The 27,781-nt window shown below is 38.7% G+C and overlaps 2 protein-coding genes across 3 annotated transcripts; one reads left to right on the top strand and one right to left on the bottom strand.

Moving 5' to 3' along the window:
• Positions 1-27: 27 nt before the first annotated feature.
• ngef (neuronal guanine nucleotide exchange factor) lies at positions 28-23,495 on the bottom strand. Of its 2 annotated transcripts, none has more exons than XM_029446361.1 (16): positions 23,416-23,495; positions 20,375-20,603; positions 15,851-15,947; positions 14,361-14,702; positions 13,924-13,988; positions 11,991-12,241; positions 11,040-11,200; positions 10,762-10,914; positions 6,707-6,836; positions 6,439-6,513; positions 5,275-5,364; positions 4,351-4,514; positions 3,839-3,997; positions 2,686-2,765; positions 2,504-2,608; positions 28-2,373 (listed from the first exon to the last, which is right to left on the bottom strand). In XM_029446361.1, the coding sequence occupies exons 2-16, from the start codon at positions 20,583-20,585 to the stop codon at positions 2,153-2,155; spliced, it is 2,304 nt and encodes a 767-aa protein (XP_029302221.1). In that variant the 5' UTR covers positions 20,586-20,603; positions 23,416-23,495; the 3' UTR covers positions 28-2,152. The 2 variants fall into 2 exon arrangements, with proteins under 2 accessions (XP_029302221.1, XP_029302219.1); XM_029446359.1 differs by having other exon boundaries at positions 20,375-20,562; positions 23,416-23,480.
• Positions 23,463-27,345, top strand: mrps23 (mitochondrial ribosomal protein S23). Its single transcript, XM_029446362.1, has 6 exons — positions 23,463-23,694; positions 24,422-24,516; positions 25,013-25,097; positions 25,856-25,933; positions 26,226-26,349; positions 27,119-27,345. Exons 1-6 carry the CDS (start codon positions 23,651-23,653, stop codon positions 27,251-27,253), a joined length of 561 nt encoding a protein of 186 aa, XP_029302222.1. The 5' UTR covers positions 23,463-23,650; the 3' UTR covers positions 27,254-27,345.
• Positions 27,346-27,781: the final 436 nt, after the last annotated feature.

Genomic DNA, 27,781 nt, shown 5'->3' with positions numbered 1-27,781 from the left:
AATTTACATTTACAATTTAGGCACATCTCTGATTAATGCTTTTTTATTAACAATAATTTACATCTTACAAAATGAAATAATTATTTTGTAATTATTAGCTTGAACATCAAATGTTTGCATTACTGTACACATACCATATTTAAAAACACACAAGGCTTTACAATCATGCTGATCCATAGTTGCTCAAAGTGTTGATACATTCTATACAGTTATGACATATTGCAGTTATTTGGCATTAAATTGCTATTAGAGGATTTATCCCGTGTGTGTGTGTGTGTGTGTGTGTGTTCTCCTTTTATAGTGACGATTTCAAAGTGATAGTCCATACAAAATGTATCCTTTGAGTATTAGACACTGTAGCCTGAGAATATGACTGTTAGTGAGCAGTTTCTTAGACAGAACAGAGGTCAGCTTGGGTTCCTGGCAGCTAGAAAATCAGGATAACTGTTAGGGACAGTGTGCTAGTTATCTTATTACAATTAGGGGTCCATGTGCAATGCTCATGAGAACAGTACTTCAAATTGTAAACTCATTACAAGCTGCACTTGGTAGTATATTAGTTTACATACATTTAAATAAGGTAACTTACTTACATGACTGTAAAACTGCAATCACACTTTCTGATGTATGTTATATGTACATATAGCTAAATATTATATATGTAATATATAATGAAATAATCAGTGGACATTGATATTGTTTTACTGTGTTATGACACAGTAAAACAAAATCAATGTCCACTGATGTGGTGATTGCTGGTAAAAACTGTTGTCCATTGTCGAGAGTCTCATCATGTGACAGTAATGTTCGAGCTAAGTGCTACAAGCAGCGGAATGCTTTTTTCCCTTTTATAAACAGAATGCCCAAGTGATAGGATTTGAAGGAGCTGAAGAATACGTTTTTAAAGCTGCCATAATTTAATGGCCTTTCAAAAATAAATTCTCCGACCAATGGGCCACTGCGGACAAAGTGCACATCAGGTCATCGGCATTAGAGGTCCTGGTGGAGCAGAGAGATCATTTTAAAAGTTAAAATTAATCTAAAAATATTTGAACCGTGACGTTGATTCTATCAATTTTGGAACAACAGATTTACTGGACATTTGTAAGGATTCTGCACGGCACAAGGCTCGTCAGACTTACTGTATAAGTTTTGTTTTGGTCGGGGGTGTGTGTTCTGATAAGCCGCCATGCCAACCTGTTAAAGTAATATACAGTATGATGTGTTTGTATTTTATGTCACATGTACTATTTTTGATAGTTATGTACCAAACCTAAGGAGAAATAATATGATATTTTTCTGGTGTTGTTAATATTAGCAATGTATTTGGTGTTGCATGATTGTACTGTTGTAACCGCTGTGAATCAAAGCTGTCTACTGCCAATGTTCTCATAATGGAGCAATCATAGCCAGTGTTTCATACTCGTAAAGGGTTTTGGGTGGAGTATCACTTTAGCTGATTCACTTATTTGAATATTTATAGACACAGAGTTTTTAAATAATCAATGCTCATTTTTATACAATACTATTTTATGAGACACCTGTACGTTGGCTCTGAAAGCTCAATGCACTGTATTGTGTTGTGTTTTGGATTTTTGAAGTGCGTTTCTGTATTTCATGGTGTTCTGTTTCAATTAGTCTATCTGTATGTGTTCTTGTAAATTGCATTGCGTTAGGCTCTCTGGCCCACTGTACACTTGTGTTGTGGGTGTGGGGTAAAATTCAGAAGGCAAAGGTATTTTACAATGAAATGAACATCTTAAAAAATGTTAGACTTGCCCATGCAGCTGAGAGATGTTTACAGTACCTTTACAAGACCTTTTAGGGTTATTGCCATCCCCACACACAGCTCCTAACCACATACAGAGCTTTGCTCCATGCATTACATTATAATGTGTGAGCCTACAAAACACCTGCAGCACACAGTTTATATGAGACATGCAGCATCGCTTGTACAAGGTTATTGACTCAAGCGCCTTGATCATTTGGGTTTCTAAAACCATCAACTGCTTAGTGAAAATCAAAAGGACAAGATGTCATTGTAAGGGATTTAAGTCGCATGTATCCTGATCATTTATTTTAATGAATGGTGACATTCATCCCTGTTACCGCTTCACTGCTTTACTTCACTGCTCTCCCCCATTTGATTAATTCAAGGATTGGAATAGTTTGAGACCCTTGGGGTGCGTCTCCCCACCCTGAAACCAATCCTGGCTCCAGTCTGCAGCCCTCCTCCACCTTCCTGGGCTTGCTGGATCCTGAAGGCCTCCCTCAGGTTCTGAGCTCGGACCTCCTTGCTCTGGATCTCCTCTACAACTCGATTAGGGAACCAGCCCCTTTCACCATCATGCATCCTTTCACCCATCATCCAGCCTGGAATACAGAAGACACAGAAAGACCAGAGGTCACATGATGATGGAAAGAGAAAGACACAAGACAAAATATTTCACTCAAAAACAAAATAAAAAGTCTCAAATTGGATTAGATTTGTGTCTCTACACACCATCGTTTGTTCTCTCTAGGAGGTTCAAAACATCAGCCATCTCAATGGAGAGTTCATCTGGCTCCTGGGATGAGTATGACTGAATACACTGCACCTGGGGGGAGTCTGATAAATATCACAGATAGAGTTCATATCTCGACGTCTGCATGTTGAGGAATGTTGGTTATGATATTCTGTCTCACCTGGTTGGTGGGCACTGGTGGACATAAAGCGTGTGCGCCGGTTAGGAGTGAGAGTACACATCCATCGAAGCTTATCACTCCTGTGCACAGGATGTCATTGATGAGAAACCAGTTGAAGACAAATACATTTTATAAACTGAGATGTTGTTTGGTATGTTCATCATTCTCCCAATGGGGCTGGCCAACCATTTGGACAGACAGGTTGTATATGAATCCACAACATTCTATATATTTCTTTTTATTACCAAACCCCATAAAAAGACCAAAAAAAACAACAACAGTAAAGCCCTCTATATATCTTCATCCTCTGTGCTGCATTGTTGTCAAAAACTATTAAAAACACATGACTATTGCACTGGTTGACATGTTCTTTATCCTCCACTGATATGCTTGTGACTATGAAAGTGAACAATCCTATAATACCCATTAAAATGTTCAAGGTTGCACACATTATATACAGCAACTGATACAGTTAGAACAGGTGGACATGGTAAAGAGCTGATACTTAGATTACTCAAGGTAATTCCAACCAAGTGTAAACTGTACATGGCTTATAACAGTGCAGTTATTGCCCTGTAAGAACTTCACTGTTACACACAGCTAAATTCCCTATTTATGTTCTTAAAGACGATCAAGTGTTGTACTCATCATAACTACTGGTTGTCTTCTTTAAGAATTGGTTTGTATGTATCTATTTTTGTGTAGTGTTGACACTGAGATTTATATTCCAATATATGTTTCTTTCTTTTCCCCACCGCAACTATACACCTGTACTGTTTTTACAGAGGTGGTGAATCTTCCACACAAAATTGACCCTTGACCCTACAAACAGGCTGTTCTACTTGTCATGAAAGCCCATTGGGCCAAAAGTACAAACAACAAAGTACAGTTAAATGTATAAGCCTCTTATGTGTATTTTTTACTAACATTTTTACATGGCTTATACAGATCGTTTATTATAAAATTGTATTCTGAAGTTCACATTCACCAGATGTAATAGTAGTGAAGCTCCATGCAAAAATCACATATCTACTATCACAATATACCGTTTTAGGTGCAATTTATAATGCAGTCTCTCTCTCTTCTCTCTTTTTCCTTTTCCACATGTCATTCACAACTGCTGAGTCAAGCTGATTCTGCTTCAGATACTCACATACTGGAGGTCTTGAGCATGTAGCTGACTGGACGCTCCTCTTGGTTCTCCAGAAGTTTAAGATTAAAGACATTAGCCAGTAGCTGGCCCTGGTCTTCAAGATCTTCAGTCCTCAACATGGACCGTGTGCATGAGTCAAGAACCTGGAACTTGTCCCCACTGACAAACAAGTTGACTAAATTAACATTTGCTGAATGTAAACAAACATTCACTCAGTTTGTTGTGCTATTGTATTGTGTCATACTGGCAGTTGTTTAATTATGTTGTCCACCCCATCTATATGAATGAGGGAAGGCTTAATAACAGAAATACCTCTCTGTGTAAAGCAACACAGTTACACAATTACACAAACTACATCCTCCACAATGATCAACACAAACTGAACATTAAGAGCTTCGTGGAATGAGGATTCATTGCAGGACTGTTACACTAGACTGCATTGTTTTAGCTAATACACTTAATAAACTGGTAACTGAGTGCTTCACAGTGAGAATATATTACCAAATGCTTACCTCGAGCTGCGCTTGGTGACCAGCAGCAGATTGTTAAAAAGGAACAAGTAGACTGGTTGGTAGAGCTTACGACTCCGCATGGTCCGAGTGCTCTTAGGTCCGGCCATGAGCTGCACTTCCCCTTTCTTTAGCAACCAGCGTGAATGGGAAATGATGGGCACAGACTACAGAGGACAAAAGATAGGGGTTTAATATAATGTTTCCAAAACAAACTTTATTTTAAAGTGTATACAGTAGATCACATGAACTGTAGTTTATATTGTTGATCTCTTGTTCATGTATTTGACTAATGACCATATGAATGCAAATACTAGGGAAATATTACGTTACAGGTCATTTAGCAGACTTACAGTGAACTAACTACAGTCTCTCTGGAGCAGCTCAGGGTTAAGTACCTTGCTCAGGGCACTTGAACTCACAACCATCTGGCGTTGTGTTTGGAAAGCCGTACCACTAGAGCACTAGTCCATCACCATCCACTCTGAATAGGATGTGCAATACTTCCAATCTTCACATTTTGAATAAGTATAGTACAAGTAAGTGTCCAATAGATTGTGGGATACAGATACCAAAACCAGGTAAAAGAAAGCCACATATCTCAGCTACATTTCTCAAACCTTTGGAATGGGACTTATTTACTTATGACGTATTTCATTTTGAAATCCAGACTTGAATAAAATGGTTTCTTAATTGGGGAACAGCTATAGTCTGAATAAATACCCTTAATCCTGAACACCATTATTGTATTGCACTGCTTGCACTTTGTGCTGACCCTTTCCCTCCGCTCTGTTAGCAAGGCTTCGTATTATGAAATGGATGCAGGCAAAGAAAAAACTTGGGCTCAAAATCTGCAATCTGCCGTTATGAAAACAAAACTGTGTGACTTCATTCTTTGGAAATGCAAGACAATAAGACTTAGTTTACCTTGGATTTAAACTCCAGTGTTTTTTCAATGCTGATAAGCTCCTCAGTGCGACTCATTTTTCTCACCCCCTCATTACATTCTTTCACAATCTGAGGAAGATACAAATGTACACCATCAATGCATAACCTTAGAACATTATATGCTTTTGTTTTCTCCTCTTTATATCTTATATCTGGTTCTCATTGTTATTGAATGCATATACATCATTTCCGCCCAATATTAAAACTGGTTAAACATTTATTTTTATTATTTTTATTAAAAGAAATGTGCTGCAATCTTATTTATTGTTTATTTCAATAAAATGGCTAGAAACTTTGGAACTCTGTTCCTAGAGAACACTGGCTGCATGTGTAATTCATGCCAGGAAGCTTTGGCTTGATGTTACCAGTTAAGAGTTATCTGAGTTGTTTGCCAAAATAAGGTGCATAAGGCAGCTGATTGTGGTCCATGTGGTCCACCACAATCAGAAGCATGCAAAGAAATCTTGCATGTAACAATAAAACATGTATGATATGGCCAATATCAATGATACTCAAGAATCTTGTTTCACAACAAATCCTTATTTGAGATACTATTGTATGTGTGATGCTGCTACATAATGACTCTTACTCCCTCACCTGTCATTGTTCTACTGGAGTGTACTGTTGTCAGTCTGAGCCAGAAGGGCCCTATTACCTGCTTTAATATCCAGTGCTACTCACACAAATGAGTTTTGGCAATTACAATTGGACCCAGGGAATATTCTATGTTGAAAATACATGTGTAAATAAGAATTCTAACTAATAGAACTTGTTTTCTTAAATAAAAACTTTGCCTCTGTCACTCATATCTAATCAAACCTACTTTTCTTAACTAAAATCCACTTGGTTTACCCTTAAGGGTAAAGATGAACTGAACATGGTGAGCTATGTGGAGCCTCTGCTTAGACAGAAAACACAACTGAGCACAAGTTCGTTGTTCATGATACAAGTAATATTCCGGGAATGTATGCTTGCGCATTGTTGCTTAGCCAATGCAGAGCGCAAATAAATGTGTCAACGCAATGATAGTTCAATCATTATATCATTGTAATGATGGTCATATTTTTATGTTGACACGATCTTTACAACTGCCTTACTGCCTTTCTCATTCCAGCTCGGGCCCGCCCCTTGACTGATGCTCACCTGCTCCAGTTGTTGATGTGCTTTTATAGCATTTGCTTCCCTCTCTGAGTTTTCTTCTGCTTTCTTCAGGATATTCTGTGAGAGAAACAAAGTCACATAAGAACAACAAGAGCCTCAACAAAAAGCCTCTGCAGTGGCACCAAACCCTTATTTATTACTGCAACTTAACATGTTCAACATATATCCAAACTCCCTGCTGAATCTTGCCATTAAACTGTACAGTATCTCATTGCATCTATTTAGTTTTAACTTATGTTGGCACACTCACTTGTACGAGCAACTTGAGCCTTGTGATCCTCTGGAAAGGAAGGATTAGGAATGAGGTGAAGGAAAGGCCCCTGACACGAGAATGGTTCTCCAGTGTAGCCATTTCTTCCCGAAATGCCTGGTTTCCCTCTCTGGACAGTAATGTTGAGACAACACAAAGCTTAGTTGATCATCCAACTGCATTACAAATTCACACACCCTCTCCTCTTTAATGTGGTGATGAGAGACAGTTAAAAACAAAAACAAACTGTTACACTAACCTAGGTCATATTTCTGCTGATCATGCATGGATAAAGATCACACTGGCTGTGTTAAGGGGTTTGTTATTGTCAACAAATCCCATTAAAATACTAAAACCAACAATGGGTTAGTCCAATGCTCAATACTTTCTGGCTTCCCTGCTGTATTAGGCTCGTATCCCCAAACCCACTGGCTTATACTTAAGATATGAATCTTTAAAAAATAAAAACACTCACAAATATAATTAAATTGAAACAAAAATAAACGTCTTAGCCACTGTAGTTTCTATCAAACATTTTTTCAAACAGGAGGAAATACTGCATTTACTCAGGACTATTTTCTGTGGTGGATTTATCCGCATTTGGTGCTCTAGTAAGTATTTTTGCCAGCAGGACGGTGTATGTGAGTGATAATAGACTACAGTGTGTGTGTTTGGTAATAAAGGAACATGTCACACAACGCACCAGTGTGGTTCATTGATGAGTTTTTAAACATCTTCGTAAAGTTCTACACACATCCGTTAAGCACAGCTGTAACCATCATCACTGTGATATCTTAGACATCCTTATGTCACTGTGAGGATTGCAAAAATATCACAATCAGTGAAATTGGCAAATAACCTAAACAAACAATGTTTTACTAGCTTACACCTCCCACCTTATACAGTATGTCATGTCCATAAGTGTGTGTGAGATGCATTCTCACCACAAATTCATCTTTAAAAAATGTATGTGTGAGAAATGGCATGTGCATGTTTATTGCGTGTATGTACTATATGCATTGTTTATACTTCTGGCCTCAGGGGGGACTGCCTATTATTCCAAAACCCCAAAAGTCAGAAAAATGTCCCATTTGTCCGAATGCCTGTGATCCCGAAAACAAATGCATATTGTTTTGAAGGAACATTGCTTTGAAAATACACACTCTCCCTGCAACAAACAGAAGAACATATGGCTAATTATTAAGCAAAACAACTAAAATACCTTTTTCCTACTATGACTGGCATGACCCGCCCACACAGAGTATGACGTACATGCCTTCGCTGTCCTTCTGCATAAAAGGTATATATGCTTCTGTTTGTTGCAGGAGGAGTGTGTATATTCGGGACAATGAACATTCGTTTTCTGGATAATAGGCTTTTGGACAAATGTGCTTTCGGTCTAATGGAACATTTTTTTAAACTAATGGACCGTTGGAACAATGGCATGGCAATGCCCCAGGAAGCTATGCGTTTTTCAATTGCATAAGAATCAAAAAGATTCCAGAAACAACAAGACATAGGTTAGTATGGCAATACATAAACAAGGCACACATTGTAAAGGTAATAGAGGAATCCTGCCATAAACTGTATATTTGAGTGTGAAAACTATGACTTAGAGACTCCCGGTTACAAGACAGCAAGTTGTGTAGTCTGTACAGTACAACGATCTGATTGCTTTGAAAGCCATGTATTGTGAAGGTTCGATAAGTAGTTCTGCTCCAAAGAAATAGGGGCCAGTATTTCACCTCTAAACTGGCTCCATACAATGGTTATTAACATTTTTTATAGTATTTGTATGTTTAGTATATTCTAAGTTTTAGAGTATTTAAATGTATTTTTGATATTGTGTATTGAATTCTTCAGCTATATCTCTCTCTTCTAGTGTTGATATATTTATAGTGTATTTTTTACTCCTGTGTCTGTCAGTCAGTCAGTCAGTCAGTCAGTTTAGACTGCTGAAACACTGAGAGCAGTCAAAAAACTCTGCTATCTTATAATATTCACGTGCGGTGTGACGCTGCTTTTTTTTAATGTGTGTATCAAAACGACTGCTTGTACTGTATACTGTATCTACAGTCCTACGTTTTCCAGTGTCCCTTTTTAAAAGATAAGTACAGACTACCGCCGCCTGCTGTTCTGTCAACATGGTTACCTCTTCACATTCTGTTGATAATGTTAGTATATATTTTGAATGTTATAAACTTAAATTATAGCCATATCTTACACATTGAACCTTTATTTGTCAGAAGGTACATTGTGGTAAACAAAAACAACGACACTGATTGTAACATTGCATAACACATTTTGTTATACCATTTTAGTTAAATGGCCTGAACATGCATGAGATGTGTTGCTCCTGTACCTCTATTAGTAAATGTGAAGTAAGAGAGCAAATCACTTCTGCTTTATGTTATGCAGTCGGGAAATGATCTGTCCTGAATGGCAGTAAATCTACCAGCCTGTATGAGGAAGGAACATGCTTTACAAATTGAGAGAGAGAAGGAAAACAGCTATTCTCCCTCCAAATTGTCACAACAATTAGTCACTGGGCTTTTGCACAGTTTTTTCATGTTCTTCCTAAGATGATATAACTAATATTTCTACATTGAAGCTCAGCCACTGATGTGAGTGTATGTGACAAGTAAATAGGCTTGGCACTCCTAACATCCTTATGATTGTGATCAGACTGTTACACTAAACCTTCTGAATAGATTTAGCTAAATGTACTTTACATCTACAAAACAGATGGATGCTCATAAACTAGTCTAGGCTTTACAATTATCATATTTACTGGACTAAAGTTAGGCTTTTCAAAGTCTTTGACAATATAGACCCCTGCAAACCATGTTCATATGTTTTGGTTGTGTACATCTCTGCGTAACTACTGGAATGCAATGTTCAATACTCTGTCAGAAGTAACTGGGACACTTATCGAGCCTAATGCCATTACTGTTGTCTTTGGCATCCCTCAGCTGCATTTGCCTCGGCTCCAAGCTAATCTGATAGCTTTTGTAACACTATTGGCTAGATGTAATACTGATGAGATGGAAATCCCCAACACCGCCTTCCCACACGCTGTGGATACATTAAATGTTCAATAATTTACAGCTTGAAAAAATCCGATATACATTGAGAGGCTCTTCTGAGAAGTTCAAAAAGATGTGGGGCCGTTTCTTTGCCTATGCAAAGGGAATCACCTTCCCAGATATCCCTGAATAAGATCCCTTTCTCTCCCTTATTTTTATTTATTCATATATTTTAATTCTGACCTGAAGGGTGAGGCCTTTTATTTATTCATTTAAAGTTTTCTGTGAGATGGGTAATATGACCAAGCAGACTGTTTGTGTTTGTTTGTTTTGTTGTTTAGTTTTGTTTATTTAGTTGCATTGTATTGTATTGTATTGTACTCCTACAACATGGCACTGTCACACACAACTGCTTTATCACTACTGTCCATTTGTGTATAAAAAATCAATAAACAAAGTTTATAAAAAAACAAAAACAATTATCATATTTACTATTGAAACAACCAGCAGGTGTCAGAGGTTTTTCCAGTAGCTGGCATAGGCCCCTTTTAGTGCCTGCCAATCTAATGTAGCGCGTGGGAACGTCACACTCTCAATCAGGTATGTGTGGTTGATGTAGAGAGACATACGCATTACATTTAGAGTCAACCACACCCTGCATATCACATTTGTTATGATACAAACCTGTTCTCTACTGAAAAGATGGCAGACAACATTCACAGACTTTAAAAAACAGCAATGTATGAGAGATGACGCCTATTATTCTTTCTCACAGTTGCTCTCTCTCCAGTCATGTGTTCATCATCAGTAATCAAACAGGCCACAGTATTGCTCTGAGCAGAACCCTTGTAATATTAATATGTACTGCTTTCAAAAGACAAAAGTACTGTCCAATATAAAAAAATGACAATATATTGGGATAGATCACTAAGAAAGAGCTAACTGACTCATATGCCACTAAATACGGAATTGCTATTGTATGAAGAAGGCCAAGTCCAGATTGTAACTAATTATAAAATTGGTACTCACAAAATGCGTCTGTAGTTCTTCTCCTGGTACACCTGGTTAATGACGTATTTGATGAAGACACTGAAGTGCTCCAGAGCGTGGTTGTAAACAATGTCACACACATCAGAGATCAAAATAGACTTCTCCATTCGGTGCTCAAGATCCATCAGGAACCTGGAAATATTAAGAGACCATTATTCAGGGATATGAAGCAAAAGTTTGTTTGCTGGACTGGAAGTTGATGTACGATCAAACTTCTGATCATAAACTGATTTGTGTTAATCAAGACCTTTTCCTACCTTTCACTGGCTTTCATGACTTCCTCGATGTTGGAGAACAGAAAATGCACGTCGGACTGGCTGAGAGTGTTGAGTAAAATTGGGTTCCGTACAAAGTGGGACTCTAAAATTTCCAAACTCTTGTAGTACGATGCTTCTGAAGTAACAAGCTCAAACATGGCCTAGACAAAGAAGCAAATCATAAGGCCACATTACTACTAAGACAGCATCTTTACACTCAGTGAACAGTTGATATGATGAAGTATGACGTCCTGCCGGCACAGCTGGCTAAGGCTCATTGTTTATATTTTACTGATTTTCTCTGAAAAACCTCTAAATGACCAGATTTAAATAATTTTTAATACAGTAATTAAATGACTTTAATGGAATAGAATCCATGTGGCTTCACAATCTGTTTACATAAATATTAATGAAGGATTTATCGCAGTGTTATTTTGGAGTAAGGAATCTACCAGTCCATTTATCTCCTGTTTGTTTCTCTTATAACTATCATTTTAAGCCATGCTGCTAGGGCTGGCACTGCCAGTCTGTTGGCCGGTCTGTCCACCAATATGATCCAGACTGAAATATCTCAGCAACTATTGATTGAATGGATAACAAATTTGTTGACATTCATGAAGCCCAGATGATGAAGTCTACCTTCTTTGGTGATCCCCTTTTGCTCTAGCGCCAATGAGCAATGAGGTTGACATTTTTGCAACTATTGCCATGCAATTTGGCAAAGACAAGTCATGATCCTTCAGGGTGGTTTTTAATAATCTGTGGTAATCCCTTGACAGAAAACAGGTTAACATTTTAATTTGTCTAATACTTTGGTTTATGACCAAATATTTACAAACTAATGCCATTTTCATTAGCCCCAGCTATACTGCACGGGCTCTCTTGAATGCACTATTCTTCAACTAACGTTTGTACCTAGTCATATACCCTTTTGCCCTCAAAATTGCTCACCTCTTGCATTATGATTTCTTTCTGCAGTAACTGTGTGAGCAGGCCGCTGGCCTGCACAACTTCCAGGTTCTGCCACAAGCTGAGTGACCGAGCACTGTTCCTCAGCTGCAGTTGTAGCACTGGAGGGGACATGACACCGGACCCTGCCACCACAGTCCCAGCTGTGATCCGAGGAGAAAGGTTCTCACGCTGCCGCCGTTGGTCGATCTCCTGCTGCTTGGAGGTGTCTCGGTATTCCTGGTACAGGAAGGCTGGATAGTCAAAAGACAATGAGTCAGGCCGCAGGTACACATGAACCATTTTTTTTTGCCTTTTGCAAAAGCCTAGATTTCCACTGTGCCAAAGCATTGCCGTGGAACATAATGGTGGGGGAACAACTATTTTGGACGGATGCAAAACACGAAAATACACAATTTGATATAATGCGCTATTTCACATTTCCCACTCAGGTGATAATCGGACCACACACTTCAATGATTCTGTTACAGGCTACTGCTCAACAAAAGCCTGTTCTTGACCAGGTACCAATCCCTCCGAATAAATCTCACGGGAAGCAAAAAGGTTAATTTTCAGTCAGTTATATTTTCCTTGAGAACACTTCCAAGTTAAATCTGTAGTTAGTTTGTACTAGCGGTTTGATTTATAACATTATCCTGTGGCTGGTGGGCACCGAGATGTTTCATCAAGTTTTTCATCAAAAGGCAGACTTTCCTTATTCTGCCAACTACAAGTAAAAGACCACAACAGTCCGTCAAACAGCCAATCCAATTCATCTCCACTTTGCTTCAAATGTGTGTCATCGCTTTCATTGCAAAAGTCTTTTGGCATGTGTACAGTGTTCCAACACTCGGGGCACTTGACATTGTGAGCGTGAGGCCTCTGCATCCAAGCACAATTAAAGCATTATTTTAAAATTATTCTATCCAGCTACTGGCTTTAAATTGTAAAATAAGGATAAATAACAGCAGCAACTGATCCAGAATTATATACATTTTTAAGTTACCCACTACCAGTAAAGCCATGCTTTTTTTCTGCTGCCAGCAGGTGGTGCTTTACCACTTGCACCAACTGACCTGACACTTAATGCCGTTTCAGCAACAAGTTTTACCTTCATGCCTACACCCGAAGTTGGGATGTGTCGCGTTGTGTAAATCTGCTGCTTGCCTTGCGCCTACATTTCATCAAATATCTAACCAGTTTTATAATAAAATGTACAGTGTGAAGGAGATACAAGACAATGAAAGAGAAACAGTTTTACATCTGTGGTTTAAAGATAACGAGTATGTGGCAAATGGTATGCTTTAATCTATTCAACTAAAACTATAGAAGTTTGCTGATAAGAACAGCAGCACTTTTTCAGGGAACATTGGCTATGTGTATATCAAGAGGGAAGGTGACTTTGAACAACACGGGCCTGTTGCATAAGCTCCCTCAGTCATATACTGCAGATTGCTTTGGTGGGCGTAGAACTGGACTGAGACTTACATAAGAGAGAGAGAAATGCGCATACATAGAAACAGTGTCTGTAATAATATCTGTAAACCACACATGTATAACTGTTTCTGCTTGTTTGTTGAGATTTTGAATTGGGTACCATACACGTGCACAAAACCCTTTAAATAAGCATTATCAAACTACAACACTAAGGTGAGTAGTCTGTCAACATAGCCGACTATCAGCTTAGAGAGGCACTCAACCTTGCTGAACGAGTCGGAGATATGCAGTAACAGATACAGCTCAGTGGTACTACTGAAGCCTTATCAATACTGTTGTTTAGTAGAGGTCTGCGTTTGCATGTGTGTTGCATATTGTATGGGAATGTGTGTGTCCTAGCAATGATCAGTCTTAGTCATATAATAAATTCACAACTAAGAGATGATTTTGGAGCAACAGCTCTGGAGTCATTCCTTCCATGGAGTATGTTATTCCTCACCGATGTTTTTGACGATGTTGAGGCTGTGGCAGATTGTCTGGGAGCTTTCTCCATCGCTCGGTAATCTGAAAAATAAAGAAAACGTATCCTATTCACTTTATGCTTCATTTTTCTGTAAAACAATGATGCAGCAGTGCTGTTGGAGCATTCCAGCACACAAACACACGTCCATCTGCTCCTCTTCACATTCACTCTGTAGCCACACAATGAGTCCGTCATTTCAATCTCTCAATCACCTATTGTATCATAACTCACAGTGTATTTGTAATCATGTTGCTCTCAAACAAAAGTACTAAAACCATCATCATTATTTGTCTTTCTTGTGTATTATATTGACTATTTAACATGAGCAGAAACCCACAGTTTAATCTCCACAAAAACCAATCCTATATTTCTATCCTCTACACCTCTCTGTTTCCAGTGTTATTAGATCTGACCTGAGGCTGGCGGTATCCGGGTCTGCGCCATCAGAGCTGGGCCGTTGTGAGCTCATGGTTTTCCCTCTGACCTCCTGTACAGTGCAAGCTGCAGCTGTTTTCTCTGACAGCTGTGTTATGTCTCTGCTATGAATGCCGTGAGTCTGGTAAGTTATCATGTCAGCTGTAACATCTTGATGCTGGCTGTTAGAGGCAGAAGATATGTCCTCACTCCTCCCTCCTCCCACTCCTCCTCTTCTCCTATCCTCAGCATCCCTGCTGTACTGAGCATGTCTGTTGCTGGCCTCACCATTGCTTGGCAACACAGTTCTGGAATTATGGAGCTGCGGTGAATGCTGAGTGCTACATTTGACAGCAAAAACACACACTTCAGAATCACATCTATAGCAGCCATCAACAAAAAATCTCAAATTATTTACATTGCAATGTACAAAGTCCATGTACATCCGTGTGTAAGTGTGTCATATCATTTTCACAGTTGTATGCCTAGTTGTTTAGTAGTTGAGTGAATTCTATGCTTTTGTTCAGCAACCTTCAGCCTTCATTAAACATTCTGCGTCCAGATTCAGTGGCTGGATCGTCAAAAGGCTGCATATCTAGTCCAAATACTGTATATGTTCTGACCGCTTCAACAAAAGGGATCAACTTGATAAGTTGTAGTTAACGTTCACTAAATGATTCACTAAATATAACATTATTTTCCTCTCTGTAAGAAAAGGACCATCTTGTACCATGTCCACTTAAATGTGGATTAAACATTATGCAAACGTCCACACTAGACATGGTCAGACTCAGCACTCTACAAGCTCAACCTCTGTTTCGTCACCTTAGACGCTTTCTCTGGTTGGCAGACGGATAAAAGTATGAGTTGATTTGATTGAGGGGTTGTTAATGCTTTTAGATGTAGGATGAAATGCTACAATGTGACTGCTACTACAAACTGTGTCTACTTAGCAGCTCTGTTTGAGAAGCTGGTTGCTCTTTGTTTGCCACCACAAATGTAGTTCTTAATTGAGGCTGTGTTAAATTCCACATCTCAGTCTTAAGATCATGCTGTCTATTATTGAATCCTAAAACAGGCAACAAGCTTATATTTCTGGTTTGGCATTGGTTTTCTGGTCTTATGAAAAAAGAATGACTTTCCAGTAAACTCATTCACTTATAGATATTAGCTTGTATTGAAATAAAAGAGGCAACGGTATCTAGTATCCAGTATCCAGTATCACGGTACTGGGTTTTGCTACAGCATACTGCTTCCTGTGACCAGTCGTCTGGGTATAACTGAATACATCAGGAGACGGCTGTTTCTGGGTCAATGAATTAACCTTCAGAGAGACTGGATAGGCTTGTGACTTATCAAGACATGATATGCTTTTCAAAGTACCAAGTATGAAGTATAAAAGTGGAGTGTGTGCACTGTACGTGCTTGTTTGTTCCTTGGGCGTGTGTGTTCAGTGGTAGGGTTGGGCAGGGAAGGCATGAGGACTCACAGTTGTGCCTGGGGCAACAATGGTGATTTGCTGGGTAAGGGAGCATTAGAGGAGGAGACCCCTGCTCTGCTCGATGGACTGTGGTCCAAACTAGAATCTGGAAAAACAGAAAGAGAGACAAGCAATGAGAAGGAGAAAGTGTCTTTATAATCAGTTACAACATTATTACCCCTCCATGTTTAATCACTTCTTGTAGATACTCTCAGGCTCACACACATAAAAGACACACACACAGACACACACACACAGATGACTGCTTGGGCTGTAGTTAGATTAGATTTAGATGTAGATTATTTACCAGCAATCACACTAAAACCATTGTGTGTTTATGCAACCTTTCAGAGTAAAAGCTTGTGTTGTTGTTGTTGTTTAAACTAAGGAAACCTGCTAGTCAGAACTCACACAGGTAACAATCCATGCCACATTATTTAGACTCTCTCCCATTAAAGAGAGCTTTACTGGTAAATTAATAGATTCATTCATCTAAATATTTTGAGAAACCTTATGATATAGAAGTCTTTGTATGTGTGCATTTGTATGTATACAAGAATGCACTAAATGCCTCATTAATAATGATACAATAAGCATTATACTCATATTTGACGTTAATTAAGTTAAGTTTGACCATATTCGAAAGTTGTGCAATCCACTGATGATGTGTCAGTGCTATTCTTCCACTCCTGTTAGCACTGCAGCTAATGGTAATACAGCTGTATGTGGGCGTGTGTTACAAATATTCTACTGAGTGTTTAACTTAAACATTCCCATCTGTAATGCATAAATACAGAATCTTCAGGTTCATGTTGAAAACCTCTGGACAGGTTACAAAGAATGAGATCAAAAAATAAAATGCTATGAAGCCCTGAGGAAATGTTACTTTAACAAATCCAGCAGCCCCAATGACATTATAATGATGACATTTAAGAAAAATACTCAGCAGTGAGGAGCTACAAAAATAATAATATAAGAAATAAAAAAGAATAAAGTTGGACAATTTAAGAGATAAATCGTATTTAATGATGTATGACACTCACATGTACGTACTAGCGCTTGAACTATGCACTTGTATGAAGAAGATGAATGTTTGAATTATACAATAGGATATTTTCAATCAATACTTGTTTGTTCTGGAGCTTTCAACACTATCTCTCAGTCTTCATCATTGAAGGGAGTTTGCTAAGTTGTCTTTGCATGTATTCACATGCAATATGTTTGAACCCTCCAGGGAAAGCTTGTGTGTCGACCTTCAAACTAGATTATTTTATCAAACTACTATTTCCATGGTGAATGCCTGTTTAACATTCTGTATTATAAACTGCCTGTATTTTATTCTATAATAAAGCATAGTATTATATACTGTAGTGGTTCCCAACCCCAGGGCCAAGGAACATTTGCGACAAGGAAATGATCTGATGTGGTCGGTAAAGCTGGATAATAGTTACATAACCTCAACCTTGCAACTCATGTTCTTAAGTCCCTGTGCACTTCTTGTCACTGTTAACTCTACTCATTTGTAATTTGATGTATAAACAAAATGTGAAACTATCTCATCAATGCTTAAAGACATAGTGGAATAAAAAGAATAAGAACGGGATGTATGATAAATCCCTCTCATAATAACCCCCACTTACAGATTCTGTTTGACTCATAGACACGTAACATTACAGAAGCCTCAGAGGCTCTGTTTCACTGTGACTTTTGAATATGAAGTTATTGTTAAACTACATTGGGTGACGTGTTCAGACATGTTGAGTCTGCGCATGTGTTCATTAAATCAACATAAAATAACATACGTGTGACTGCAAGGACCATAAAGTATACTATGGGAAACAACTGTTATGGGAAACAACTGTTAGCATGAATCATTGGTCAGGAAAGTAAGAAGTAGAGGAAGACTTAAAAAGGTAGAACAGTCTGCCTTTTTAGTTAAAGCCTTTTATTGTCATTATACAAAAAGTACAATGAGATTCAGAGTGCTTTTAATCTCTGGCTCGTGTCCACAGTATTAAAATAATGTTTTACTCAAGTTAAAACATTTTTACAGATGTTTCCAGTCACTATTCCACAATCCTATTGTGTCCTTCTGAATAGACTGGTTAACCAATTATTTTTAAATGCAAATCCCCAAGCAGTGGATGTAAGAAAGAAAGGGTGTTGGCAATATGTCTATAATGAGTCCGACTTGTATACAAATAGAACTCTTCTCTGAATGATGCTATTACTCAGTTCTGCTATATGAAAGGCCTTCAAGTATTACAATGTAACACTTAGCCTTTAAATGTGCATGCCAACCAAACAATTTCTTCAAATCACACATTACATTCATTTAGACCATAGAGGCACTTTATTATGGTTTTCATTACCATGGGATAATTTGGTAGTTAATAAATCTGGCCATGAAAAAATTAACTTGTAGAAAAATAAGAGGAAGGTCTTAATTTATAAACTCACTATGACTGAAAGAATATGTGTAAGTAGTCAAAGGTTTTCATTAAACATTAAATACAGGCAATTAGAGTTTGATTTTGTTTATAGAGTATACTTGACACCAGGAAGGCATCACTTTATGAACTGCACTCCCAAGTTTGTCCCAGAGGGAAATCATTCCCTTTAGGAATAGGGAAGGAAACGTTTATTAAAAAATGTTGTCGAGCCTCTCAAATTAGCAAACCATGATGATGATGATATGGTAAAATATTAATGTGCAGTAAGTTTAATTTATTTGTATTTGTCAAATACTTCAAATATCCAATTCATTCATACTGAGGCATTATGATTCCTAAAGAGCAGCTGTTTATCCACTGCAGAGAAAGGCAAAATATCTCGGCATGACTCTTACGACATTTCTAGACCACTCGTAAGTCTTGTGTGTACAAATTCTCTTGATACATGGCACTGTACAACACATCTGTTGGTAACAGTGATTCTTGCATTAGGCCCAATGTCTTACTTCCTCTGTCCACACATGATAAACACACACATACATATGTAAGTAAGAAGATGGAGCTCGACTAGCTGTTGTCTCTGCCTCCAGTGTTTGTGCTAAATTGAGCTGCATCTGTAGGATTCTGACCTCAAAGAGATGAAACTGTCATCAATCTTCTCTACTGTTACTCCTGGTAGGAAAGAAATCATGCCTGTGTCTCTGGATGTATTCCTGTTAGAAGCTTCATCAATAGTTTTCCATTCAATAGTTTTCCATCCTTATTAAGATTAGACATGTTTTGAAGTTGGAAATCTAAGAAAACGTCTCAGCATTTTACCACCAGCACTCTGTTTGAAATTGTAACTTTTGTAAATAAGGTGAGTGGTTCTCTTCACTGATTGTGCATACAATGAGGAATGATAGTTACATCTAACACAGTAAGTAGAGTTAAATCTTGTGCCGTAATCTGGTGAGCATTATCAGACATGCTATCAAAGCAAATACTATATAATGATCATATCCCTGCTAATAACTGCTGATAAGATTAAAATATCTTTATCAATAATCAGAATTTAGCATAATTTCATTTGGAAACGGCCTTTGAAAATGCATTACTGGTTCTACTTTCCTTTTTATTTTTAGGTCACTGGATGATCAGGTGACTGAATTCTGTGACATGTTTCGTCAGTCCACACTGTTTTATGACTTCATTAAACTTTTTATTTGTCTGTGCTGATTGCCTGGTTATGTATTAAATAGTCACTTTAATCCCTCCCTTTAAGGCTTATCCGAGATGCCGGGCAAAGTCTAAGCTCCAACACTTTGTTGTTGCATTTGGTGTGGCTCTATGAATATGGTGCATTCCTATAGAAAACAATGACTATGTAGAGGATAAAAACACTACAACAATACATTTGGTGACATTAATTATCGCAGTTAATCAAATTCTGTGATCTGTAAGTATAAAGCATGTTGGAAAATATAACTATTTTCTGAATCACTTCAGACCTTAATGTCAACCGGATATCAGGTATATATGATTGTCTCATTTCAACATACAAACTTTAAGTTGTTTTGTGCTTGATATCCTGAGGTTGACCTTTGGAAATTACAGCTCAGGTATTACTCAGACCATTGTGCTGTTCAATCAAAACTAGTTTCTCAGGTTGTATTTAGATTTCTGCTGTAAGGAAAGGAGAACCAAGCCTTTGCTCCACTTTCAAAAACAACTGCATAAACTGCAAAGGGAACAACAATGTGTAGAGCAACAACATACAGTATATACAATCAGTCCATTACCAAATCAGACATGACATAATACCTAACCATGCTGCTGCTGCTGCTGCACTGTGAGCTCTCCAATGAAGCCTGTCAATGCATTCAGTAAAAATAATAATAATAATAATAATAATAATAATAATAATAATACATTTTATTTGTAAACAGGTTTGAATTAGGCTAAATATCTACTGCTGTTGGACCAGAAAAGTCAACTTAAATGTTAATTATCTTGTGAGACAAGAGCCCATGTTCCCCGAATTTGTGGTACTGTCTAAAAACAATGTTAAATTGCAAGCAGAGGCCCGATGTTTTCTTACTTCCAGATTGCTCAGATGAGACCAGCCTCTTCTTCCTCATCGACCGATAAAAGCGTGAGTTCCTGCGGATAGTATCTCTGCTGAAACCAACTTTAGAGTCATCCTCATCCTCATCGTCTTCATGGCTGGGTTGAACAGCTACTGGATGCTTCTCTCGGGTTTCTTGTGGCTTTTGCCCCCACTTGCCCCTGAACAGGGCAGTTACAGACATGGCAAATGATTCCCTTTCCTTTCAGAAAAAAAGTAAGTATGGAAAATTCTGCTTGATTGCGAAAAAGACATATATCATAATTAGCCTGAATCCAGGTGCATATCCATGTCTAGAAATTAAAAGTACAGATAAAAAATAAATCCCAAGAACAACTAGGAGAAAGAGAAGTGGTTCCTTGGCTTTCAGTGTGACAGCAGTGTTGTTAGCTACGCAGGCAGCCTGTGGAATCAGGAGAGTGCGTCACTTTTTTTCTGCCTAAGCTGTAATTATTGCATTTATGACTCCCTCTCTCTTTCCTCCTCTTTGTCCCTCCTCTGATAGGCTCCCTCTCTCCGTCTCTCTCTCTACACCACCCTGTTACGTGCTGACATTCCTGCACTAAACCTGGCCCTACCAGCCTGCCTCTCTCACGGCTCTAAAACTCTCCCTGTTGTGGAACCTGAAAAGTCACCTGGTGACAAGCTACAGTCGGTTCACTTCTCTTTGTTTTAGAGTTTCTCAGATCCCTCAACAAAACCTGTATGTTCTTGTTCCTGGGCTAAATTATTCAGAGTAAAGAAGAGAACAAATGCCAAAAACAATTTGCAGGTGGTGAGTGTTATTTCCTTGTGAGGAACTGTGTGTGATAGTGATGTGTGCAATGTCTCATGTCCTGTTGACCCAGGGCCCCATACAGTAGTTGTATCTGTAGTCAGCTGACAAGGAGAGTTTAAAGTTTACTTTCTTTCTTTCTCTTTTTCCTCACAGCAATAAGCCTTTCTGTGCTGCCTTTCAATAACACTGAGCTCTAAAATTAAAGTAACAAAGCAAATAATGTCCTAAGAGTCTGAGAGATTCCCTGCATTGTTGTCCAGTGGGACATTTTATAGTAGGGTGAGGGTGAGACAAATAATGCTGTACTTTTTCATAATTTGTTTGGATTGCCCTCTAATGTATGTTGAGTTATCTTAGGAAAAAGCCGTTGCATGCACTATAGTTTGTTTTGGTAAATTACTGTAAAATACCTTACTTACACTTTCCCCCTGTATTTCCAAGACTGGCATTGTTCTACATTTTTCTTCATTCCATATATATAAAATTTATATATATATATAAATTATGAGTGGACGATGTTCAAAACCTCTATTGCTGAAGCTGCGGTAATGAGCTGTGGTCTCAAGGTCTTAGGTGCCTCAAGGGGTGGTAACCCTCGAACACCGTGGTGGACCCCGGTGGTCAGGGAAGCCGTCCGACTGAAGAAGGAGTCCTTCCGGGTTATGTTATCCGGGAGGACTCCGGAAACAGTTGCAGGGTACCGAAGGACTAGAAGGGCGGCAGCCTCTGCCGTGTCAGAGGCAAAGCAGCGGGTGTGGGAGAAGTTCGGAGAAGCTATGGAGAAGGACTTTCGGTCGGCACCAAGGTGCTTCTGGAAAACCATCCGGCACCTCAGGAGGGGGAAGTGAGGAACCATCCAAGCTGTGTACAGCAAGGGTGGGACCCTGCTGACTTTGACTGAGAAGGTTATCGGCTGGTGGAAGGAGCACTTTGAGGAACTCCTGAATCCGACTAACACGCCCTCTATGGTAGAGGCAGAGCTGGAAGCTGATGGGGGATCATCGTCAATTTCCCTGATGGGGTGAGGGGGTCACTTCTGAGGGCCATCCAATCCCTGTACGCTCAAAGCGAGAGTTGTGTCCGGATACTCGGCAGTAAGTCGGACTCGGAGCAGCGGGGGCGGTACTACAGTCACTTTACCGCACCATTGTGACGAAAAAGAGAGCTGAGCCAGAAGGCAAAGCTCTCAATCTACCGGTCGATCTTCGTTCCTACCCTCATCTATGGTCTTGAAGGCTGGGTCATGACCGAAAGAACGAGATCATGGGTACAAGCGGCCAAAATGGGTTTTCTCAGACGGGTGGCTGGCGTCTTCCTTAGAGATAGGGTGAGAAGCTCAGCCATCCGTGAGAGACTCGGAGTAGAGCCGCTGCTCCTTTACGTTGAAAGGAGCCAGTTGAGGTGGTTCGGGCATCTAGTAAGGATGCCACCTGGGTGCCTCCCTAGGGAGGTGTTCCAGGCACATCCAGCTGGGAGGAGACCCCGGGGAAGACCCAGGACTCGGTGGAGAGATTATATCTCCTCACTGGCCTGGGAACGCCTCAGGATCCGTATATATAATTAATATATATATATATATATAATATATATATAATATTAATATATATATATATATATATATATATATATATATATATATATTATAATATATATATATAATTAATATATATATAATTATATAATTATATATATATTAATTATATATATATATTATATTATTATATATATATATATACATTAATATATATATAATTATATATATATATATAATAACATATATAGATATTAATTATATATACATACATATATTTATTATATACATATATATATATACATATATTAATTATAATATAATATTAACTATATATACCTATATATATATATATATATATATATATTAATTATATATATATAATTTAATATATATATATATTACCAAAACTGAGACACAACGCACCATCAACAAAGATAAAGATGGATTTGACAGATATAATTATAATTATTTTATATAGATACCTTAATAATTTCGTAATTGTGAATTATTTTGTACCATGATAATCGTCCAGTGAAAATTATTGCGACACAACTCACAGTCCTAGGAAGAGGTCTAATTAGCCAAAAAGAATCACAAATGTGTGGGTTTACCATCATGTGCAGAGCCTTTAACGAGTTCCTAAATCTGAGCAACAATGTATGCTGCATTATTACACGTGGGCACAATGAAGGACCTGCTTACCCCACCGAGAACCAGTCAAATATTAGGAAAGCAGCAGTCCTTGAATTCATCACTTCGACAGTATTACGTCTTTGACATCCCGACCTGTGAGAGGCAGCACTGTGCCACAAAGCCTGTCGTCTGCCGGAAATTCTGCCAAGAAGAAGAAGAAGAATATCCCATCTGGGGTCTTTTTGTGTTTAATAGTAGAAGACATTCTTGTTACAGTGCTCCAGCTGTTGGCGAATAAAACCAAATGGCTGGCAGCAGATTGGAGAGGTTTGGAACTGTATTCACCCGGTAAGAGAGTTCTATGTTACTTTGCTGGTAGCTTATGGTAGCTAGGCAGCTAACACTATTAGCCATATCCGTGACCTATTGAATGCCACCTAATTAAGCGCAGTAAACACTATGTTGGTAAACTTAGCACACATTCACGTTGGTTATTTAAAAATAAACCACGCTTTTTCATTGAGTAAAAACGTTTTTTTACATCAGCAATCAGTTAGTGTAATTATATAGGCTCTTCTTCAGCAGCAGTGTTGTTATCATTAGTCAGCTGGCGTCAGAACGTTAATGCTGCTCAGCACCACGGTATGTAAGTAAAGATGTACGAACCAAGGCTAAAATAGACAAATGGTCAATTTAATTTCAGTTTTCAAGAGCATGACCGCTCACACCAGATTAAGGATACGGTGTGATGACGACATAGCCCTGCGACAAAGGCTGCTGTTATGTATGTGTGTGTAAAGCATGTTAAGAATAAGAATGAGCCTAAACTCTGACTGATGAGTGACAATGTTAGTAAAAAAAACAAAAAGGACTGAGGAGCTTCGTATAAGGAAGCCACTAAAGTGATTATTCAGTGCTGACTGATGAGAGTAGTACATGCAGAGTATATGGCATTTATTTTTTAATGGTATTGAAATTTGTACACATTTATATTTTACAGCTTTATACATACATTTCTAATTAGAAGTCTGCAATGCCATTATTATTCATCTCTGTGTGATGACATGATGAACAGGGTTCGGGATCTTATACGTGCTGGGATCATAAAGCCATCACAGAAACCCATCTGGTATGATGTATATGAGGCGTTTCCACCCAAGAGGGAACCACCAAGTAAGAGTGCATCAGCTGTCTATGGACTACATTCAATGCAGATATACTGAAGGAGTTTTCTGATGGCTTTCTACCTGAACATTGTATATTATTTTATTACAAACAACTAGTATTAGAACTTACAGTCCTGCAAACTTAAAATGGATAATACCTGAACATCTTATGTTTTATTGTTTTTCAGTTTTTTTGATTAAAGCTACGATCTGGATATGCGAGACTACTAAGGTCCTGAAATGTGACTTACTTCAACACCTCTCTACCAAAGTCTCAACAAAGGCTTGGAAGCTTCACATCGGCAGTATAGCTATTGCATTTGAATTCAAATTGCATTATATTTGATTGATTTCCGTGTCCATCGTCTGTAAATGCCTTTATATTATAGTATATGGTGTTCAGTAGATTTATATGTAATTTGGACTAAAGCCATGAAAATTACCATTTGAGACGAACTGTCTCGTTTTCAAGTAGCCACTTATAATGTGATCCAGCATCATCTACGTGAAGCCACACACCAGAACCTGTACCAAGAAACGGGACACTGTGCCTGAAATCTTCTACAAAGAGGATGAAGTCAGAGCGTAAGTCAAGTCCTCACAGTAGTCATGATAGTATCTGTGTTTCCACACTCTCTTTGTAAATCTTGTGAAAATCAAACCTGGATCAGTGTTGTCTTTTGTCAGAGATTCTCTCTATTGATGTTGTATGTCCATAAAAACACATTGACCGGTCGGAGTAATGAATGCTGATCGCTACAGGTCATACTTGTGGCATTGTTGTGGTTATGTGAAGTATACTTTTGGCAGGAATCACCTGCTTCCTGTGTCATAGCAACTGCTTTTAGCAGAATGCTGATGCACTCAGCAGCAGGCCTTTTTGTTTACCTGAATGAATCAACTCAGTGTTTAGGAAATACACCTGGGATTTGTTTTGCCACAGTTCACTGATGTTTTACAGTTCTTGCTGCTGTGTGAGAGCCACTAAAGACGCCACAGTGGCAGCACTGCTGCAGCATCTCTCGCAGACAGCCACAGTTTATTTCTGACTTAACCATCATCAGCGCTTGAGGGAGGTTCACTCCCACTTCTCAATATCTAAGCAACACTGTAGATCCCCTAAAAAAACCTCATAATTTTTGTCATGAGATTATTTATTAGATATGACATACTACCTGTGTTTTCTTACAGGTATTGAACAATAATATTTTGATAAAATTGGCCATTTTACTCATCTGGATTTACAAAATGATGTTAGGATGGAAATCTGCTTTGCTCATGTCAGCATTAACGTTGTTGATGTTTTCGCAGGCTCCACTCACCTATACATGTCTGTCTTTCAGGAAGTTCTATGAGCAGTATGGGATGGGTCCTCGAGCTTTTATGCTTTCCAGTACAAGCTTTGTTTCTGTATCTCAGAGGTAGGTTTTACACCTTCTGGTTAATACCACCATTTTGGTTTGGCATTGATCTCTGAGAATATATGATATGCAAGCATGAAAGGGACTGTCAGGTGGGAAGAGAAGATCCACATGATTGGTTGTGTATGTTTTTTGATATGCCAGAATTTGTAGTGATTACACTGCATTTTGTCAAGTATAAGGTGGAAAAAACATGTTTTATAAAAGATTACTGTATGCTACACACGTTAAACATATTGTTTCCATGCCAGTGTTACTAAATGTTTGTTTTGCTCTCACTTTGATCCTGCAGGTTTATAGACAAGTACACAGAGTTAAAGAGCAACAGTGAGCTGGATGATAGTGCTTTGTTTGAGGAGACTGGGAAGGCTTTACTCGCAGAAGGCATCAACCTTAGAAGGAAAGAAGCTCTTCCTGTAAGAGTCCTTGCTAAAAGTATAAGTACTAACTACGATGCCACTAAGATCGATGAATCACAGCTTCAAGCTTCAAGGGAAGAGCAGATATGGCACACTGATGGATGTGTAGCCTTTAACAGAAGGATGTTAAAACACCTGTGTCTTCATCAGAGTCACAGTGGACAGAGACAAAAGGCAAACACATACTGTACATAGTCCACCTAGAACAGCTGTACAATTCTCATATACCTCTCTGCAGAGCACCTCTGCACCACTTTAATGCAGATCCACAGTTATCCTGAGTGTAGTGCCGAGCAACAGCATAATCCATGTGTGCTGCTGTAATTCATGAAGGATTTAATAGTGTATTTTTTTTTACCATTGCGTGTGGTAACTCCACCCTTTTGGATCCATTATCTAAACGCTTTGAAATCCTGTTCAACCAAGTAATCAATGAGAATTGTACAGCTGTTCTAGGTGGAGTATGTACAGTATGTGTTTGCCTTTTGTCTCTGTCCACTGTGACTATGATGAAGACACAGGTGTTTTATTGTTAGTCTGTTTGCAAAGTTAAAGGTTACACATCCATCGGTGTGCTCAGTCTCTTCTCTTCTCTTGGGAGGCACCTGATTCAGCTGCATGCTGCTGGAAGATGCAGACAACACCCTGTTTCTTCACAACCTCATGTTATCAGCCCTTTTTGCACCATGATTGTACACAGAGTTACTCAGGGTAACAGCATCGCAGGCTTTGAGCACATGATCACAGTACTTCTTTTGTCCTGTAGGAGTCAGCAGAGTTCAGGGATCCAGTGCTGGAGCTGAAACTAACGGACATGTTGGCGGAGCAACAGTCAGTCAATGCTGGCAGTGAGGAGACAACAGACACCACACACACACACCATAGACCTCAGCAGGGATGAGCTCCACATTCTCTACAACAGATGATATGCTGTTGAACTTTGAGAAGCTGTTTTTGCTGCAAATGTGAAATTAAAGTTGTCTTTTTAACATGTGGGATTTTTCAGTGTTTTACTTTTCATGTATGTAGACTAAAGACCTTCCATCACACCTGGCAGGAGCATGTTTAGTCTTTTATTTAGTATGGCTGATGACTGTCTCAGTCCATAATTTGAGCACACCTTAGAAAAGTGCTCTGCTGCCAGTCAGTGTTTTACTGGATACATATTTTATATTCATTTTCTCTCCCTACTCAAAGGGAGTTTTTCTTTACATTTATGCAATTTTATATGTTGCGTGGACACAGTAGCTTCTGCCAGGCAGTAATTCTGGGTTCAGATACTAGAGCAGGGGTGGGAAACCTCTGGCCTCCAGGCCGTATACGGCCCGCGAGACCATTTGATCCGGCCCTCGAGATAATTCGTAAAACGCACGCAAAGAAATCCACTAGCAAAAAAAACTAGAAGTAGAAATATTTTAAACGGGCGACT

Source organism: Cottoperca gobio, chromosome 13 (assembly GCF_900634415.1).
Source record: "Cottoperca gobio chromosome 13, fCotGob3.1, whole genome shotgun sequence".
In the NCBI taxonomy this organism is placed as follows: domain Eukaryota; kingdom Metazoa; phylum Chordata; class Actinopteri; order Perciformes; family Bovichtidae; genus Cottoperca; species Cottoperca gobio.
The sequence above is the reverse complement of the archived record's forward strand: the minus strand, read 5'-3'. Positions and strand labels throughout refer to the sequence as shown.

Excerpts from the sequence above, each read along its gene's own strand:
- ngef (XM_029446359.1), bottom strand. The coding sequence starts at position 23,465 with ATGAATTCAAGGACTGCTGCTTTCCTAATATTTGACTGGTTCTCGGTG. Across the intron at positions 10,915-11,039 it reads GTCATGAAAGCCAGTGAAAG|GTTCCTGATGGATCTTGAGC; the intron begins GTAGGAAAAGGT and ends TAATATTTCCAG. Across the intron at positions 6,837-10,761 it reads AAGAACTACAGACGCATTTT|AGAGGGAAACCAGGCATTTC; the intron begins GTGAGTACCAAT and ends ATTACTGTCCAG.
- mrps23 (XM_029446362.1), top strand. The coding sequence starts at position 23,651 with ATGGCTGGCAGCAGATTGGAGAGGTTTGGAACTGTATTCACCCG. Across the intron at positions 25,098-25,855 it reads AAAGAGGATGAAGTCAGAGC|GAAGTTCTATGAGCAGTATG; the intron begins GTAAGTCAAGTC and ends TCTGTCTTTCAG. Across the intron at positions 25,934-26,225 it reads TTTGTTTCTGTATCTCAGAG|GTTTATAGACAAGTACACAG; the intron begins GTAGGTTTTACA and ends TTGATCCTGCAG.